Consider the following 20,474-nt stretch of genomic DNA (forward strand, 5'->3'; position numbering starts at 1 on the left):
ACCAAGCCCCTCAGTTTTCCTCCTTCTCTAGTACACACACACACACACACACACACACACACACACACACACACACACACACACACACACACACACACACACACACACACACACACACACACACACACACACACACACACACACACACACACACACACACACACACACACACACACACACACACACACACACACACACACACACACACACACACACACACACACACACACACACACACACACACACACACACACACACACACACACACACACACACACACACACACACACACACACACACACACACACACACACACACACACACACACACACACACACACACACACACACACACGCACGCACACGCACACGCACACAGAGTCAGTGCGAGGGTGACGTGGCGTCGCGGCGATACCCACTTCCCTCACGCGACACCTGACGCGCTATCAATGATGAAGGTGTTCCATTTCGCCCGCTCTGCTCCGTCGAGGCGCAGCTCGTGACGTCACATCGCAGCCAATGGCAGTACGAGTTTGGGTGCCGTTTCGCTGCTATACGACGACAGCTAGACGCTGGGCCATTTGACGCTTTCGCATCAATATATTCCGCATAAACCAGAATGTAGCTCGATCCGGAATGTAGGTCAACGCCTGACCTTGACTTGGCCAGATTACGACTCACAAGGTGCTAAAGATCGCTATATAACACGAGGGGTGACTTTAGCTGGTTTTCTTCTCTTTTTTTGGGGGGGGGGGGGGGGGGGTTGAAGGGTACCGGGATATCTCGACCTATATTACGGTTTATACGGGCCTGCCCTTTTTTACTCACGCTTGTTTAGCATGCTCGTGTGGGACACAACAATTGAAAATAACTTAAGCGAATACAAGTATCACAGGTTAAAATGCTCCGTCTATTTGAAAACTATCACGGCTTTCCAGGGGAAATGTCTAGCGATCGACCCATTGTCTATATAACATCGCATACTCAAAGCGAAAGTTGTTTACGGATACAAAGTATTGCTGCACATTCGCATATATAGAAACAAGCTCCGTGATGCATCGATAGGTACATCAACCCGTGCATAATTACCCACTGCGTAGACAACGAATACAGGAACCTGCCACAATGACACTACACTGACCACATACAGCGCGCTTGTGCTTCTGAATTGTGCTGGTGAAAAGAAAATACAAGAAAACACTTTTACCGCTGAATAATGAAATTAGAACACTACATCAAGCATATCTTTAAGAAAGGGTTAATAGAAAGGTGCTCTAAACTATCGCTTGTGGTGTCTACCACTCTTGATGAGATTCTTGATTCTTGTACAATCATGTATCCAATGATGCAAATGATGCAAATTTAGGCTCCGACTATATTTGGTTTTCAAGCCGGCTTTCCTTGTTTTCGTTTTGTATATGTATGTACCGGAAAGGTGCCGGGAAAGAATTCTGTAAACCACACGTGGGTGTACCGTTACATTTTTTAGATGCGAGAGCGTCTTATGCTCGGTGCAGTGTCCGTCCTGCGGCGTCCGCACCCATACTGCGCATGCGCAACTCTTCCTCATTCTCCTCTCCTACGCAGGTGTGCGCTCTCCCCCTCTCCGCCACAGGTGCGGCGCAGCAAATCATTGCATATAACTCACTCTGTCCCCCTCTCTCTAAGGGTACGCCGGTAGGCGGTGCAAGTGTCGCGGCGCAGTATAAAGCGCGCGTTCGCTGTGCTTCCGTCATTCTCTCTCTGTGCAACGATGTGCGAGACGCCATGAACAACGTCAACGTCGGCGCTAGTTGCAGCGGCAGCGCCACCGCTGCGGAGCAGAGGAAGGCTCGAGAAGCCGAACGTAAACGTCAGCGTCGGCAAGCGGACCCCGAACTTCGGGATCGTCTTCAAGTTATCGCGCGCACCGACGCTAGGAATCACGTACGATCTCCAAATAAAGACGCAACAACCCTGTACAAACGTCTCCTCTCTTCTCAATTGACCCCTTTCGCGGCGCTCCCGTGGGCGCTGCCATGTTTGATGACGTGGTGACGCGTCCATTGCTTGCCTCAGCCGCCTCCGTTGCCTCCGCGTTTACAATGCAAGCACGTGACGCCGGCGCGGGCCAGCAAACCTCCGTTTCGACGCATATCGTAGGCGGTGACTGCGTGCACGACACGAAGCTTTGGCCACAGCTTTAGAGGACATCTAAGTGCTTTCATAGCTCATTACGCCTTGTCCAAACGGCGTGAGCAGCGTATACGCGGCTTGTACTAAAAGCGTTGCCAGAAATGTATTCCACGCTGTCCAAACTTTCCGCTTATAAATTAAATCGGGATCAGTGTGCTCTGCGTTCCTTATTTGGCAAATATTTTGAACCACTGGCTTGTCATATTTCTGACTCAGTAAAGTTCCTCGGTGTGGCCACTATCTGATTGTTTATTTTCAGCATAATCACTCGCGGGTATGCTCTACTGCGATACATTTGTTCTTGCTGCGCACAAAGCTTGGAATTTAAATGTTCTGTACTTTGTGGTAGCCCGTAGCAAAGACGTATTATCGCTAGTCCCTCGCTTACTCTGTGGACCGTCACGAAACATTCAGCTTCCAGCATTCGTGTCTTGTCGGTGTAGTTGCCGTCACTCATGCTTCGGCACATTGATTCAAGTGTGCGCCTATTCGCTCACACGTTGGCGATAGGGTGGGCGTAAGTTTTCGTGCGAATAAGGGTGGATGTGTGTAGATAACGTGCGGGAAACTTACAATCCCAGTAAGTGGCACTACTTCATTTTGTAACGAGCGGTACTCACTCCCAAGTGCCGACGTTCCGGAATTGAAGTCCTTTCTTTGGAGGTTAGCTATACAGCGCAGGTGGATGAATTATATTTCTTTATCCTTGAGGAAAGCCGTGCATCGCGAAGGGCGCCAACACAGGCAGTCCTTATGTAGCAGCGGCGACACAGGTTGATTCCATTCATTAATATGTGAATCACTATTTTTGCAGCGAACTACCGCACACGTCTTCCCTTTATCGTTACACATTTTGCAGTATGAATTGGGCACAGTGCATTAGCGCACACCCAGTTGCATTTTCGGCAGCTGATCGCACAGTGTAGACGCAGTAATGGTTTCGTATTCGTGCGCATTCACTGAGGCAACGTATGGCGCACCACGGAAAGCGCCATCTCGTTCCTCTAGAGCAAACTGCTCCGCGAAAAGGGTCAATACATTCTCTCACTCTAACTTTCACTGGGTTATGTTGCCAAGTGAAACGAAACGGAAACTCGATGCGCACCCCCCGCGATGCTTTCGCATCCCGCCATGGTTGCCCGTAGGGTCAGATGATGTGATTTTTTGTGTTTATGTTAATATATTCTTTGCTGCATTTAACATTTGTATTTCGTATATATGTCACAACACTGTTGGCTGCATTTATTTTGTTAAACGTTTTTCTGCCACTCAATCTCTACATTCCTCGTGGTGACGCCACGTCGGACCGAATGGCCTTCAGCTTCAATTCAATTTTCTGTATATACTTGCAGAAAAAATTCAAGAGGCACTTAGGGATCCCTATAGGTATGAATGCGAAAGCATTGCGACCTCCAAAGGTCGAGTTCGTGTGCCTTAGTTAACTATGTCTTAACTTACACCAATGATCATGGGTTCGACTACCGCCAATGGGAGCGGGTTCGAGTGTCGTAATGAACTCTCTTAAGACTGCCTTACTGAACCTCAGTTGAGTGGGCACGGCGAAGCGCATCGACTAGGATCGCTAACCATGCGATTTGTTTGCTTCGTGCAGGCTTTGTTTCTTGCACTCGGCGGGGCACCACCAACACCGGAAGTTCTGCCTTTGAAGCCGCAAGATCTCGCCGACAATCGTGCTGGGAACTTCATCACTGTCACGAGCATTCTGGTTCCATGGACCAAACAGGGCTTCGTGACGTCAACGGGTGCCAACAGTATAAAACAAGTGCCTTACAAGGATCTCGTCAGTGGGCACGGCGAAGCGCATCGACTAGGATCGCTAACCATGCGATTTGTTTGCTTCGTGCAGGCTTTGTTTCTTGCACTCGGCGGGGCACCACCAACACCGGAAGTTCTGCCTTTGAAGCCGCAAGATCTCGCCGACAATCGTGCTGGGAACTTCGTCACTGTCACGAGCATTCTGGTTCCATGGACCAAACAGGGCTTCGTGACGTCAACGGGTGCCAACAGTATAAAACAAGTGCCTTACAAGGATCTCGTCAGTGGGCACGGCGAAGCGCATCGACTAGGATCGCTAACCATGCGATTTGTTTGCTTCGTGCAGGTTAGTTACCCCTACTCTGTACGTAGCGATGAGAGATTTTTAGTTATTCTGCCGTGCCCACAAACTTGCATTACCATAGCGTATGAGTGTCTTTGTTCTTGTAAATTGTTGCTCTGTGGCGACGTAGAGGAAAATCCTGGGCCATCTGTTGAAGATATGTTTAAGAAGCTTATGGATGGTCAACAGGCTATAAGGGCTGATATTGCTGACTTGAAGAGCCGTCTTGAGAGAACAGAAAATAGACTATCAAGTTTCGAAGCTCGCCTGACCAAAGTAGAAGAAAAAGTAGAACCATCGTACCAGGCGACAAATGCGGCTGGCGATTTACGATCAGCTATTTCCAAAATTCAGGTGACTCAAGAGTCAGCCTATGTTAAACTAATTGACTTAGAAAATCGAAGCAGGAGATCGAACTTGATAGTATTTGGCATACCAAGCGTACCGAATGAGTCCGAGTCAATCTTGCGTGAAAAAGTAATCAAGGAAATTTTTGCAGAAAAGCTCGGTGTCAACTGCACTTCTGTTGGTCGCATTCATAGGCTTGGTAAACCTCGGGCAAACAGGCCCATTATTTTGTACTTCCAAGACTACAGGGAAAAAGAAGCAGTGCAGCGTAATGCACGAAAGCTGAGTGGTACAAACGTATACTTACAAAACGACTACTGCGCAGACACAGTTCGTAAACGTAAGCTGCTTTGGGCCAGCGCTAAAGATGATAAAGGTGAAGGCAAAAGAATAAGCTTGGTAAATGATAAGTTGCGCATCGATGATCAGTTGTACGCATGGGACGATGCTACTATGACACGCAAAGCAATACCAAGCAAAAACGCCCCATTGTCCCAGAGCTAGCAATTGAAACCACAACAGCTCCGCCTCATTTCGCTAAATGCTAGAAGTGTGGTGAATAAAACGGACGCACTTGAATCCCTGTTACTCTTATATGACCCTCATATCTGCGTGGTCACTGAAACTTGGCTTCATGGAAATATACGTGATGATGAAATTGCACCACCAGGGTACTGCTTGTATCGGCGAGACAGGGGTTCTCGAGGAGGAGGCGTGGCTGTTCTTGCAAAACATTCTGTCGATATTATTGTTGGAGATCAAATTGCTGACCACGAAAGTTTGCTGCTAAACGTGTGTTTTTGTGGAATTCAATTTTTCCTTTGTGCTGTATACCGCCCACCCGACTCAAATGATGTGTACTTGTCAAAACTGCACGAACATTTACTTAGCCTACGCGATAGAAATGTGATCCTGACGGGTGATTTTAACCTTCCTGAAATTAACTGGGACCAATTAAAATATGGATGTTCCACAACAATTGATGTTGTATTGGATTTGATGTTTTGTTTAAATTTAGAGCAGATGGTTCGTCAGTGCACACGTGGTAAATCCATCCTAGATCTATTATTCATAACAGAAATATTTAACGGTGCTTCAACATCAGTGGAGCCAGGAATTTCAGATCACGATCTAATTTATTTTTGTTGGTAGCTAACAAGCAATAGGCCGAAGCTAGGGGAAAATTCTTCATTCGTTCGGGACTTTCATAACGCCGATGACGTTTCAGTGATTGATTACCTAGACATACATCTTGACTTTGCAGTTGACAACATTGAGACTTCATGGGTGAGGTTCCGGGATGCGATAAATGTTTGCGTTACAAGATTTACACCTACCAAAGTCCTTAAGAAGCGACGTGTAAACCCTTGGATAACTAGGGATATTATTCATACAAAGCGTAAAATTAAACGGCTCCGCAAGCAAAAAAAAAGTGTCATGCCCTAATTATCTTGAACTGAAACAAAACCTACTAATGAAATTAAGAGAGTCCCGAAGCGCTTACTTTAATAATTGTCTTTCTCAGTTTATTAAATGCGACAGCCAAAAATTCTGGCGATTTCTAAAGGAAGGCAGACAGGATGTTTCTAAAATAAAAATTGGTGACATGGTAGCTACTGATGCTCGACAGATATCAGAGCATTTTAATCATTACTTCCACGGCGTTTTTTCGAGAGGCGATAGTTATGCACCTCAGAGCAGTGATTCATGCTTAGCTGACGATCTAGCAGTGTCGCATGAAGGCGTCTTATCTATGCTCCTTAATGTTAACCCAAAAAAGCCGTCAGGGCCGGATGGTATCCCTAATGCTTTCTTACATCGGTACGCAGAGCAGATATCTCATTTTCTGACAGATTTCTTCAGTTTATCAATTGCCACAGGCGAAATTCCGGACGACTGGCGTTTAGCGCGCATCACTCCCATTCACAAAAAAGGCGATCGTTTGTCTGTGAATAACTATCGGCCCATATCTATTACAAGCACATGTTGTAAGTTGTTGGAGCACGTCATTTCAAAGTACCTTATCGATTTTCTTGAAAAACGCAATGCACTATCACCATATCAACATGGTTTTAGAAAGAACATGTCTACAGTTACACAGCTTGTAACAACAGTACACGATTTTTCACATATCCTTGACATGACTGGACAGGTGGATGCCTTGTTCTTAGATTTTTCGAAGGCATTCGATAAAGTGCCTCATGGGAAGCTATTACGGAAGCTGGAATATTTGGGTGTTCCGTCAAATGTTGTTAAATGGATTAGCGCCTACCTTCGAGACAGGCGGCAGTTCGTACAAGTTTCGGATCACTCCTCAGAACTGCTGTATGTGACTTCTGGAGTGCCCCAGGGAAGTGTTTTGGGACCGTTATTGTTTCTAGTTTATATTAATGACTTGGCAGACTTAATTAATAATGGCGTTTGCATCCGACTGTTCGCGGATGACTGCGTTGTTTTTAAAGAAATTAGTGCTCCAAACGATCATGTACTGCTACAAGAAAACCTACAGGCTATTGGGGACTGGTGCATTCGATGGGACATGGAGTTAAACACTGAAAAAAGTGTACTTCTGCGTATTACAAGAAAGAAAATTCCTAGCACGTTCACTTACTCTATAAACCAGTGTGATATACAGGAGGTTGACAAATGTAAATATCTGGGTGTGACTATCACTAACAAACTCACCTGGTCAACACATATATCGGCTACTTGTTCCTCTGCGCTGCAGAAGTTATGGTTTCTCAAAAGGAAACTGAAAACCGCACCTCCTAGTGTTAAGCTTCTAGCGTATAACACCTTCGTCAGAACTAAATTAGAATATGCTTCAATTGTATGGGACCCCCACAACAAAAGTGATGTGAAAGAACTAGAACGTGTCCAAAGAAAAGCAGTGCGCTTCATATTTAATAAATATAGGATGACTGACTCGCCTTCCTTACTAATGAAGCAACATAACATCCCATCGTTAGAATCGCGTAGAAAGATCAGTATGCTGATTTTTCTTCAAAAGTGTCTTACCGGAAATACAAAAGTAATTATTCCTGATTGTGTACGTCCCCACTCAACTAGGAAAACTAGACACACCCACAGTAGGTCACTTGCCCCAATTTTCGCGAAAACAAAATCGTATCAATACAGCTTTTTTCCTAGAACTGTGTCCGAATGGAATGCCTTACCCTCCAATGTTGTTGATGCCAATGACTTTGTACGCGAACTGGAAAATTTGTATGGTGTACCGTCATTGTAATCGATGTTTCTCTTGCGTTCCCTTTTTCTTATTGTTCTTACTTTGCTTTCTCGCTGTGTTTTCGATGTTTTTTTTTCTCTATGATTCTGTAATCACTGTATAGCCCCTCCTGCATGGACCACACGGTGGTCTGCAGTATTGCTAAATAAAAAAAAAATAATAAAACTTCGCCTTAATTCACTCTGCCTTAATTAACGTCGCATTAACTTTGCCTTAATTGACGTCATCAACTGCCTCGACTGACTCACTTGGGCCATCTCACTCACTTGGACCACTTGGGCTTTTTGGACCATCGTGGTAACGCCAACGCCGGGTTTTCCGCCTCATGAGCCACATAATGCTTTCGCATTAATAAAGATCCATTAAATACTACCATTAACTAATAAAGATCCACTTGGAAAAAACAAACACCACAGAGAGAGTCGTCTTGTGGGAGCCCAACGCGGTGATTTTATTGGTGCAAGCCCAGACGAGCAGAGGACGAGCAAGCCCAGCCACGCAGGTGGCGCTGACGCCGGCGGTGACGCTACGGGGCACGGCGGGACCCCAAGCGACGGCGCGCAGTCAGCCGCGGCCTGCGGGCAGCGACCAGCAAATCGACGACGGCAGTCTGCAGCTCCGCCATCATCATCTCTCCCTGCTCCACCAGCTCCTCGAGACGGCGGATGGTCTCGTCATTGCGCGAGATGGCGTCAAGGGGATCCTCGTCCTCCTGAATCACGTGTTAATGCGTCACGTGGGAGAGCAGAGGTACAGGACAATTAAGGTTAGGCAGGTTTGGTTTTGCTCGACGATCAGTGTCACGTGCACAAAATAAAACGGGACACAGGGTAGGAGACACCGCCAGGCGCACCGGCACTGCACCAGAGTTTCTGGTGCCCGTGGTTGCTGGCTTCTGGTGCCTGCGATTTCTGTTTCCTATTTTTTGCGCCGTTTTACTTGGCGCGCAGGTAACACGAATGAAGGGTCACTGCAGCAGTGCGGCGCATGCTTTGCAAACTCCAAAGACCCTAAGTACGCACCTTTCTCGATGCATTATCCCAGGCCCACACAAACACTGAGCCAAGCTTGGAAGTATATTAGAAAAAGATAGCTGGCATCTACGTGGGGCCCCGATGGTGGCGTTTGACGAAAGTGTGTGGCCTACCGTTGCAGCCAATGCTGGAACGACGCGTGACCAATCTTGCTGCCAGAAAATACTCAGTGTTACAACCTTTAGCCAGTGGAACACCTATACTGATGACTCACTGTCCGTTGCGGCATTCAAGGCTGACCTAGTACTGAATTTACCATTTATACCACTTTTAGCACCAAACATACTTATTTTCGTTTCCCATATGACCACTTCGGCCTTTTTTGGCAAAGGCTCGCCGGTGTTTTCCTACGCTGCGAAGTATTCTACAATCAATCTCAAATATTAGGTATCGTTAAAACGAGTATTTTACTGCCAACACCGAGTTTATAATTCTCGTCAAAGCACACTACACTTTGAAAAGCGAAAGCGGTATACCAACTGATTTTACTCCAGCAGCGAATCGAAAGCTTCACTTCTCTACAACGCGTGCATGAAAACGCGGATAAATGATAACGATTGTCGGTACTAAATGCTTGCCTCTTCCCAGAGATAAAATAAGTTGCTGTAGTCGGCGCACGTCCTGTCGGTGTGTGTTTCCGTGTCCTCGCGTTTTCGTGCCGTAATACCTACACCACCAATTTTGACCAACTAGCTCAAGCAAAATCTCTGCGAAATCGAAAACGCATCAATCTCTAAACTGGCGTCTCGTGATGATCACTCCACCTCGTTTATCTTTTTTTTTTATGTGCACGCGTCATTCGATCCGCATTTCATCTTACTAAACTACACACTTGGCGACAGGCCACCGTTATTATTGCAGGACGGGTCTGCAGCACCTCCTTCATAAGCAAGGTGCATGCTTGGCTAGTCCTTGTCCATCCAACTAAGTCGTTATCCATCGTGTCCATCCAACTACATGTTGGATGGACACAATTACACAGCTCGGAGATGGAACTTCTACAAAAGAAAGGGACAAAAACTTGGCGCCGACTCCCATCTGGTTCGTTCATTTTTCGGAATAGAAGCTTCTTTACGATAACCCTTTGTTAAGCATTATCTCTAATTCGATCAGCACTCTTTGCATGCTTCGCGCACGTCCAGGTATACATCTATGCCCAGATCTAAAACCATTTCCATTTCACGACAACTCGGATGGCTGGGTATGTACCATTGGGTATGTGATGCTCTTCATAATAATCATCACATAACGTATGCACATCACCAATTACACACCAATTAAAAGATAGATTGCTAATCGCACTGTAACGTTTCCAATCGTATCTAAAAGATGAATGCGGCCCCATTTTTTTATATTCATTGGACTTAAATGTTTTATAAGCGTGTATTAAATAACTCTAGAAACAAATGGTAAATTTCAGCACTTTTTGCTAGTTGTTTACTAAGCAAATAATGGTGCACATGCGTATTGGCCTCGAGGGCCACCACTTGAGAGACCGGCGCTGCTATCGCTATGACGTAGTGCCATCCCGTGGCTCGCGTTCGCGCCTTCGCCGCAGAGCCAACGCAGCTCGCTGGCTGGGCAATCGGAGCCTTGATTGTAGTAGCGTTTTTTCATTGCCAAGGCAGCAATTTAGTTGCAGCAGCATCGTTTACTGCTCGGTGCCGCAGTGCCGGGCGTATTTGACCGAGCCCGGTATGAGTTCTCACGCGTACGTATACCCCAAAACGAAGCGGCAGCGAGGTGCTTGATGATAATGTCACTTTCTGATAAAGTCACTGTCTGATAAAGTCACGTACACGGCAGAAGCACGGATTGAGGAGACAAAAATATAAGCGATTGAAATTCCACGCATTATACAGAGAGGTGTGAAATAATCGTCCCGAGAAAGTTCTGGCGAAAGTGGCAAGCCGCACTCCCCGCAATGAATGCTGTGAACGGCACTGTTGTTGCGGCAGAAGTACGTATACATAGCCACTTTTTATGAAAGATGATGCGAACTGAAGAGCCAATATGAGAGCACCAGGTTGCTCGCTCGCTAAAAGCCTTTGCTGCCCTATGCACACCCCCTGTGATGTACGCACTACGTTGTTTTGCAGCCAAGACGCCACACGTGCAACACGTAATACATGCAAATACTCGGATTTAACCGATGCCGAAAACTTCGGAGCCGGTATCATGTGTTATCTCGTTTTCTACGTAACGGAGTGATTCCAGCAGATGGCGCCACCGTATGTTCTGTCTGCGTGCACGCTCGAACATCAGATGAGGTACCACTCGGTACCACTGACCGAGTGGTACCTCAGTTTCTTAAAAAAAAACGTCGCTTTATGCATTGAAGACAAAATTAACTGGAACGCCAATGCATTTCTCCGCAAATTCGGGAATTAATTTCTCGAAACTTGCGTCATCCCGAGAATGCGTACCAAGTGGATCCGCCTTGCGAACTCCACGGCTACAATTTGTAAATTGCAATATGGGCCATCAGGTAATTAGTTCAAAACTTAATTAGGGAATTTTTGTTGATAAGTAGATTATGCATTTCAATTTTTTGTGCAAGTAATGTCCGACTCTTCGAGTAGACCCGCTCATAAACCAGAATTGGGCTATCTGCCACAGGCAACCTTAAATAAATTTTGACAGAGTTCGCTGAAACACCCTGCATAGCCCTGATGGTATGGCGGCGTCAAATCTGTGCTTTTTTTTCTCAATTTCCTTTAATATACACAAAAACAAGCTGCTACGATGTATTTAACCTTCTGTATGGGACTTCAATGAAACAAGAGAATCCACTCGAATTTCTTGGGCATTTCAATTTTCTGATCTGTCCAAGATTATTTACCTTGAAGACGACGTCGCGATGCAACCGAAACCAGAAAAAAAAAAGAATTATTGCTGCTAGCGACAACTGTCAGAAAAGCGCAAGAAAACTGTGCATGCAGCTTACTAAAAACTTTAGTATAGATGAATTCAGGGATAAAAGTTGGTACAGTTCATCACCACTATTTCATTATATCCACTCGATTTACGGTATAAAATCAGCATAAATCTGTGCCACATGTGTATTGTTCACTGTATACAGAGGGATAAAGTACAACAAGTTGAAGAAATGATAAATAAAAACACTGAAGGTACTATTGTGTACCATTGTGTTGCTGTTGTAGCTTATCAAAAGAAAGAGAAATAGTTTTTATTTCCAAGAAATGAATGCGTCAGTTCGCAGTCAGCGCCGTGTCTTCTTGATTTTTCTTCCACGATGTAGTCAAGGATTTGACTACAAACCGTATGGCCAGGTAAATTTGTAGTACAGCAGTTATGAATTGTGTCACCGACCAACAAGGTTGCGACCAACGCGAATTCGACCTTCGCGCTGTAAGCGCAATCCCTCGCGCTACTCCCGCGAGTACCTTGAAAGCACTCCAAGATGTTTCTGCTCCGTACGAAACGGCAGCAAACGGTGCCGACAGCTGCGGTACCACCGGTTGACACGAACGGCGAAATGAAGCCCCTGTTGAGGAACAATCTGGTTTTGGGCGAGTTGGTTAAGCTTGAAACCTCTGTTGAAGCAGCGCGATGGGACAAATTGTGACAAGCACTACAGCATGACTACACCGCTGACTTCCAACTAAACTTTGCCGGATTATCACGCCCGGCGCTTCTTCCAATGCAGTCGTCAGTCAGCGTTAGTCCCGTCGTGCTTTCTTTCTTGTCATCGTCCCATCGCGCTTCTCGAATGTACAAGGAGTCTCACTTGGGCCAAACATTAAAAAAAATATGCAAATGCTACATAGCTGGGGAGAACCGAGGTAACGTTGTTTGCCGTCGCTTGGAGATACTCACATATTTTCTCCATTCCGCCTAATTAGATAATTAGTCTTAATTAATTAAAATTAATTGATGAGGTTTTACGTGCCAAAACTACCATCAACTGAAAGCTCTAACGGGAGTTATTCTTCATGTTGCTCTACAATTTTCTCATTGACACTTTTCATCTAATTACAATACTTGAGAAGTTGATTCAGACTAATTATGCAGTTAGGCGGCATGCAAGAAACAATCGGAGTATCTCCACGCGACGGCAAACAAGATTACCTCAGTTCTGCGCAGATACGTATATATATAGCATTTGCGTATTTTTAACGTTTGGCCCAAGTTAAGCGAAACGCACCTGCATACTCGTTGAAAGTAAGTGCATCGGGAACTGGCATATTAGTACCTTCACCTCGTCGTCGTCCTCGTCGTAGCTGTCGTCATCACTTTGCTCGCTGGCCGACAGCCGACGAGGGCTGCCCATCTCCCGGACCGTCTCGGCGACCAGGTTGGCGAACGCATCCGCGTATCCTGCTGCGCGCAAGACGAGTCGTATACATGCAACTGAAGGACACACACGGCGCGTTGACTAATTGCTGCACGCCTTCCGACTTGGATTACCGACATTAACAAAAGAGACATTAAAAGCAATAAAGAAACAAGCACGTTGTTACCGTGAGATTGGTAAGCGATCGATTGGTAAGCGAGGAAGGACGCAGCAATAAAGCGCGAGTGGCGAAACCGCTTTGAAGCTTGAGCACCGTCATGATTTCGTGACGTCATGGGTTTTTGTCAATGTCTGCATGGGCCTAGTTAATTTTTTTGTCGGCAAATATCGGCTGCGAATCAGACTCAGCTTGGCAAGTTTCGAGAAGTTTCGAGAGCAAACGGGGGTACGTGTAGCTAATATTGGAGTTAACATTAGATAGAAGGAATTGAATTTGCCAGGCCTTGCGAGGCACAAGGCAGATAACCGCTGGTTTATTAGAGTTACAGAAGGGATGCCAGGAGAAGGGAAACGCAGTCGAGGACCACAGGCAATTAGGTGGTGGGATCAAACTAGAAAGTTTGCAGGCGTTAAGACGGGGTCCGCTGACGCGACACAAGGGCGATTGGAGACGGCTGGGAGAGGCGATCTGTTATAACATTTTATGTCCTGCAGTGGACATAAAAATAGGCGGGTGATGATGGCTGTCGAGATAAAGATGCATTTAATTGCATTGTAATAGAACCAATTAGAATAAACGTAGCGAGCTTCGACCACTTTTCATGGGAGAAAACACCCAAATACAAGATACTATTAAAAACTAAAATACGAGAAATTGGCGTCAAAATGACATACCGGCCGTGAAATTTCCGCGCTAAAGGGGAAAAAAAGTCTGCTCCACTTCCTTTTTCTAGTAATTCACCTTTTCCCGCCATATGTATAAAAATATACTTGCGAAAGATTACTTTACGAGCGTAACTTGCTTACCTAATCCGTCTGTAAGTGTTTCTAAGTGAGCTTCCCGGAAGGGGTGAAATTATTGTTGCTCATTCGTAGGGGCAATATTGCAGTGGAGAGGGGGCTAAATCTCGTTATCGACCTCAAGCGATACATGAAGATTTGCTGGCAAATAACGAAACTGAATATAACGAAACAAAGAATATAACGAAGTAAGTGAATTTCCCCTTGAAATCCCCGTGCAGTTGATATTGCTGTACATGCAATAATGTGTACGACGAAGTAATTTGGCTCCCCCTTCAACATCGTTCAACGAGATTTTACTTATTAAGCAGAAATGAAAAGAAAACCTGATGGACCTGAAGTTCCAGATAAAGATTTATTTCGTTTCATTGTATGGTGTTCCAGTATCACAAAGAACAAACTTAGCAAAAAAATAAAAAAATAAAGAAAGAAAAAAGAAAGAAGAAAGGCGGCTTTCTACAAGTCGAAAACCGGCCCGCGACCATGGGTCTCACGCAATTCGGACAAGTGTATTGTACACGCACAACTAACAGAGCAGCAACACCAGCAATCCTTTGAGGACGGGGATGTGTGCACGAACGTATCAGGCTTGCTTTTATCGGACTAAAATTAACAGCCTACAAACAAAACTAAAGCAGTTATGGATACTCTACTGCGGTAAAGTACTGGCTTCAGTATACCAGTATTGGAAGCCCCTTTTCACATAACATGATGATAGAACCTTTAAAACAGTTATTAGCAAGACAGGTGACAATACTAATTACTAAACCTTTCAAAAAGGTACATCTCCAGATACATCTAGTTTGCGCCCTTCTTATGGCGATTGACTGTTCCCTATACGGAGAGCATTGCAAGGTGTGGGTTACTGGCGCCTTTCCTCGCTCAGTCTATTAAGACGGTCTCCGTAGCTTAGGTACTTTTCTGCTTGGTTCCCTGGTGAAGTCTGCCCCTCTACCCGGTTTGTGGTTGCACGGGCTGCGAGGTGAGCGGCTTCATTAGCGGGGTTATAACCCTCATGGCCTGGAACGCATAGTAGTTTGACTATCGATTCCGGTTCTGTTAGTCTTATTTTTTCAGGGAGGCCGACGCAGCCAGACCGGAAGTTATTGATTGCCGACATGGAGTCTGTCACAATAAATCTGGTGCCTTCAATGCGGGCCGCACCCGTTATGGCCGCCTCCACGGCTTCCACTGTGGGTGTCTTGTTCACTGGGCTAAGCCAGCGCGTCATAGATTGCAGGCCTGTGCACTCTGCTTTATGACGTCATGTTACTCGGAGCGAAATTTGCACTTCCAAGCCCGGCGTGACGAAAGCGGTGACGTCAAAATTACTGCGGCTTACTCAGGAGTGTCTCTATTACATTCTATGACAGTCGGGCAAGGTAGCATGAGGTCGCTGTTCGAAGTGCATCGGCCTTTCGCTATCTAGGGCGCGTTGGCCAATCGTCTCGACACACTCGCTTGCCCACGAGGAGTTCATAACTCGAACGACCGCTCAGCTGCGTTCAATCGGACATAAACGCTTTCACATTCACTACTCATAGCAAGTGCTTTGGTGTCCTCTGATATTTCTGTCCCCCCCCCCCCTCCCCCTCCTCTTTTTGTTTTTCTTTTGTAGTACACGCACCTTAGGGCAAATGCCCCGTGTAAAGAAAAAAAAATGTGCAAGAACCATCGACAATGATTGCCCACAGGGAGAGAGAGAAAGCAAGAGAGATCAGAGGAATATTTGCTTTCAGAGTCCTATACCGACGCACCTACCACCGACCTACCACGAAGACAGCCGAAAGAACTAAAGAGAGGTATTCGCTGAAAAAACAAATACAAGCAGGTCAAATTTTGAGGCTCGCACGAGGTTCGTGATATCCGTCCCCAAATCCTACTAACGACGTTTCAGCTAGATCTGTCTCGAACTCCCGTTTGAAATGTTGACTGCTAGCAAGAGCTCTGGTCAGGTTTCGTGCCTTTACGTCTTCCTCCACTTCCTTTTGTATAATCGAAGAGAAGAAACACTTTTTCAATCAATCGATAGGCTTCGCGAAGCACCGTTTGGAAAACTATCACCTGGAATACCAATGAATCAATTGCCAAGACACTTCGAGGACCCACATACGTATCTCGTAACCAGCCTCGGTATCTCTTAAAGTCTACATATATCTTTGCAATCGCAAAGATATATTACTCTTCAGGATGAGCCGGATATATATTACTCGTCCGAAGATTTGTCTCTTCTCGGCAAATCACTATGTTCACGTAGCTTAACAAGTTTTCGCTATAGTTAACTTTCTAATGATTCAATTTAGGAGGCTACATGTTGCGATCTGCGAATGTCATGCCACATGGACAGAGGAGAAGTTTATATCGACGCCCAAGGACGCGCAGACTCGCGCTCAAGTCCGCGCGGCCTTCCGCACAAGTGCGGGAAACCGCACATTTCGTACATATAGGCGCACAACTTTCGGTTTACACTGTCCGTGCGGACCTATAGCGTAAACCGAAATTTGTGCACCTATACGTGCGACATATCAAGTTTTCCGCACGTCCGCACGCGTGCGGATTAAGCGTAAGTCGACCCTATAAGTGTTCAGTACAAGCTTTGCTCTCAAAACTTCACTGTATACGACCTAGACGCGCGTTATCAGCTTGAGACCATTTTGAAGTATAGCGAAAATACGGAATGCAGAGGAACAACAGGTCATCGCGTAGACTGTGATCATCGCGCATAACACGCGCAGCTCGCGATCAGAATCACTTTTGAAATTGGTGGTGTCGTGGCACGCGGGCAATAAATCACGTGGCGATTTTCGTATTTCGCGCGCTATATAATAAAGCGCCACAAAAAAAAAAAAAAAAGGAAAACGCAGGACGTCGACGCTATAAAAGCTTCCCCTATTGCAAGTCAGTAAATTACCTTAAAAATTACGAAGTTGACTAAATAGTTTTCTATAATTACCCAAGTAATTACTATATAGCAAATTTTCCTAGTGACAGAAGAGGACTGATAACAGAACGCCGTATGTTTCATAGACGTATCTCCGATCGGGGTTTTGTGATAGTTTCGCCACCTTGTATATATTTTTCGAGAGACGCTGATATTAAAAAAAAAGAAAGATAAGAAGAAAAAGTTCGCATCACGTTGACACCCCGGAAACGAGGAAACGTAATTGGCTTGCGCATTCGTACAAATTTTCTTCGAGTTTTATACAGCGGCGATATTGCCGCTGCACTCTTAGGTCGTCCCCGACATCCGATCTAATTTACCCAGTTGTTCTACATAATGAGAGATAGAAATTGTGACTGATACGAAGCGTTGCGCCGATACGCGTAATCCCCCTCTCTCTCTCTTTCTCTTTTATTTGAGACAATTTTCATACAACCCTGTAACCCTGTAATGGCCAAACACATTTCCACATCAAGGAACATCCAAACAACTTGTTCAGGTTTATTTGTAACCCCAGAAAGTACATTCTTACAAATATAAAATGACGAAACGTTTTTTTTTCGCTAAAAGACTAATTAGTACATTAATTGATTGATTAGTAATTGGTCTGTTGAAAAATTCACTGCCAAACTTTGCTCTGCAGCTTATTAGAAGCGCAACTATGGACAATGCGTTAGCTTTCGCGCATCGGTTAGGGATATTGCCACCAGCATTTTGAGACTTCCACCTCAACGTATAGCATGTGTGATACGTTTGGCATTACAGGGACAAACGGAAGATTGGTCTGCCGGTATTCACTGAAAAGCTTGATCTGATACGCGAGCCCTCGAATGCTGATAAGGTATCAGCAGATGAGTGAATTCGTGTGCGTTTACCCTGCTCGAAGACCAGTTCCCCCTCCCAGATGATGGTCGAGTCGATTTGCAAGGTCGTGACTTCGACGCCCTCACTGGCGTCGGACTGGGGCTCCGTTGGCGCCTCAGGTGGGAACCCAGTGTCCTGCACGTGTTCGCGGCGCCTGATTTACATACGACACTTCCTTTGTGAAAGCGAAGCACCATGTAATGAGGCAGAACAACCTTGGAATTGGGTGAATACTAAATTATGGGGGTTTAAAGTCGCGAAACTGCCCACAAGCTTACAAAGGGCGTTGTAATTGAGAGCTGCGAATTAATTTTTACTGCCCGTAGTTCTGTGAAAGTGCGCTCAAAGCACGGTACCCAACGATTAAAAGAATAAAAATTTGTTCGCCTTCAGTCTTCATCGGAATGCGGCTGCCGCCGCAGGGATCGAACGCTCGACCTCGCGATCTGCTGCACGACGCCATGATGTGGCGCAGCAGATCACACAACAGGTATGGGAACAGGCTATAATTAGTTTATCGTAAACCAAGGTTTTCAGCGCGAACAGGACAAGGACGTGACGGGCGTAAAATAAGCTTGAACGCGGAATTCCAGCATGTTTTATCAAATTGCAAGTAGACGGACGTATCAGCGTGGCACCGCCTTCACTGGTTGGAAAATGACGCCGAATTTCGGACGGGTTCCCTTTCTCTCTCTCTCTCTCTTTTTCTTTAAGGTCATAGATTACGATTTGTTACGGCATGCACGTAAGCGCATAAAGTTCCGATGCATGCAGGCGCGTCCTGTGCTGAGCTAGAGCAATTGTTAGACGGTGAAAAGCGGTCACCCGAGAAAGATAAAAAAAAGTACGCGTGTCCAATAGGGGGTTTCAGACGACTAAACAATCAGTTTTAAGTGGTCCTGTTTAAGAGTGATTCTTCCTGCCTCTGTCCTGTTTGCACTGAACACTTTGTTCCAGGAATGTGGGACGTCGCGGTTCAGTTCGCCTGTTCCGTCGCAACGTGTCGTTCGAGCGCGTCTCCCGCCAAGCTGTCATATCGCGCCTCTTCAACGTCTCTGTGGATGGTGCCTCAATATTCGTTTCATATTAGATTTTTACCATAGGAAATTTAACCAGGTCGAATTGCGCTATATGTCACGAGTGATAATAAAGAAGGTTGTTCGACATGAAAACAAGAAAAGTCATGGTATAACAACAATTCCTCTAAAGAAAAATTTACTATAGTGTGCACTATGTCGTACAACCGTACTTTCTCTAAGCACGGACGCGACAGCGCGGCGCCATTGAGCTACAACATGTCCTCCGGTGGGCAGAATCGGACGTGTCCACAAACTATACCGGCCGGGCTACTTTCCCTGCTCCCGGCGAAATATCTCCTCACTTTTCGAGCGAGAAGCGGCTTCGATCGGACACACGTAAAGGCCGAATAATCAGAACGAACTGCATCAACTGCTTTTCGCAAATTGAGACGGGCGCGCTACAATGCAGTGCGCTCGCCGTACACTGCGATGGCGAAGTGAGCGAGTCCGCCTCGCAAACGCGTGTGAACACGTCAGCAAAGTTCCGCGTTCGGCTACACGCGTTTGGCCACGGGCCCGGCGAATCGCACCCGAGGAAAATCGTTTCGGTGGATGCGACGTATACTCACGGAGTCGTCGTCGTAGTCGGACATCAGCGTTGGCTGCTGGAGAAACGAGGATGGACCGAAAGCGATGTCTTGTTCGTGCGCGAACTCGGAGCGTCAGACGCTTTGTGGGCGCAAAAAGAACGTCGGCACGTGCACTGGAGGCACGAGCGATTTAACCTCTACAGGAGTGGCGGCGCGTACCCACTACGGCGGTCATGGCATCGAATGGCATTGGGAAGAGGCATTTATATTACGCCTGGTAAAGCAAAGGAAGAAGAAAAAGTGTGCAACGGAGGATAATTGCATGACCGCAGTAATTTCGTGTGTTAGGTGTCGCAGAGCACTGGACAATCCCCAGCTTTGGGTAAATCTGATATATTTGCTGAAGAAGGGAGAAAAAAAAGTTGTCCGAAATTTGTGGCGACGATGTGCCGATCAATCACTTTTTTTTCCCATTCTGTCGCCGTTTCTCAAGTTTAAGAGGAAAAAAATTTAGAAAGACCGTTTAGACAGCGTGGTAGGAAAATGTTCATTTCCGGCATTCTTTCTCTGGGAGTCTCCTCTCTTGGACACTGTCGGAGCCGTGGAGAAAGAGAGGGAGTAAACTTTTTTTTATTGAGCAAAAGAATCTGCAAACTGCCTTTGGTGGGCAGTTTTCTCATTTCAGGAAACCGTGGATGAAATTTTAGGTGTTTCAGGGCGATTTTCTTGATATGCTCCTCGAACGGTATTTTTTCGCTCATTTATTTCGGATGATTTTATTGTATTTAGAATAAATTACCTCTTTTCCGAATACCAACTGAACCTTTTAATTGACCAACGCCCCTCCTCCCCCGTGAAGG

The 20,474-nt window shown here is 45.9% G+C and overlaps 1 protein-coding gene across 1 annotated transcript; it reads right to left on the minus strand.

The window, feature by feature from the left end:
- Nucleotides 1-8,324: 8,324 nt before the first annotated feature.
- Nucleotides 8,325-19,795, minus strand: LOC125943881 (uncharacterized). Its single transcript, XM_049663437.1, has 4 exons — nt 19,654-19,795; nt 18,017-18,140; nt 13,139-13,266; nt 8,325-8,600 (listed from the first exon to the last, which is right to left on the minus strand). Exons 1-4 carry the CDS (start codon nt 19,675-19,677, stop codon nt 8,415-8,417), a joined length of 462 nt encoding a protein of 153 aa, XP_049519394.1. The 5' UTR covers nt 19,678-19,795; the 3' UTR covers nt 8,325-8,414.
- Nucleotides 19,796-20,474: the final 679 nt, after the last annotated feature.

Source organism: Dermacentor silvarum, chromosome 3 (assembly GCF_013339745.2).
Source record: "Dermacentor silvarum isolate Dsil-2018 chromosome 3, BIME_Dsil_1.4, whole genome shotgun sequence".
NCBI classification, from domain to species: Eukaryota; Metazoa; Arthropoda; class Arachnida; order Ixodida; family Ixodidae; genus Dermacentor; species Dermacentor silvarum.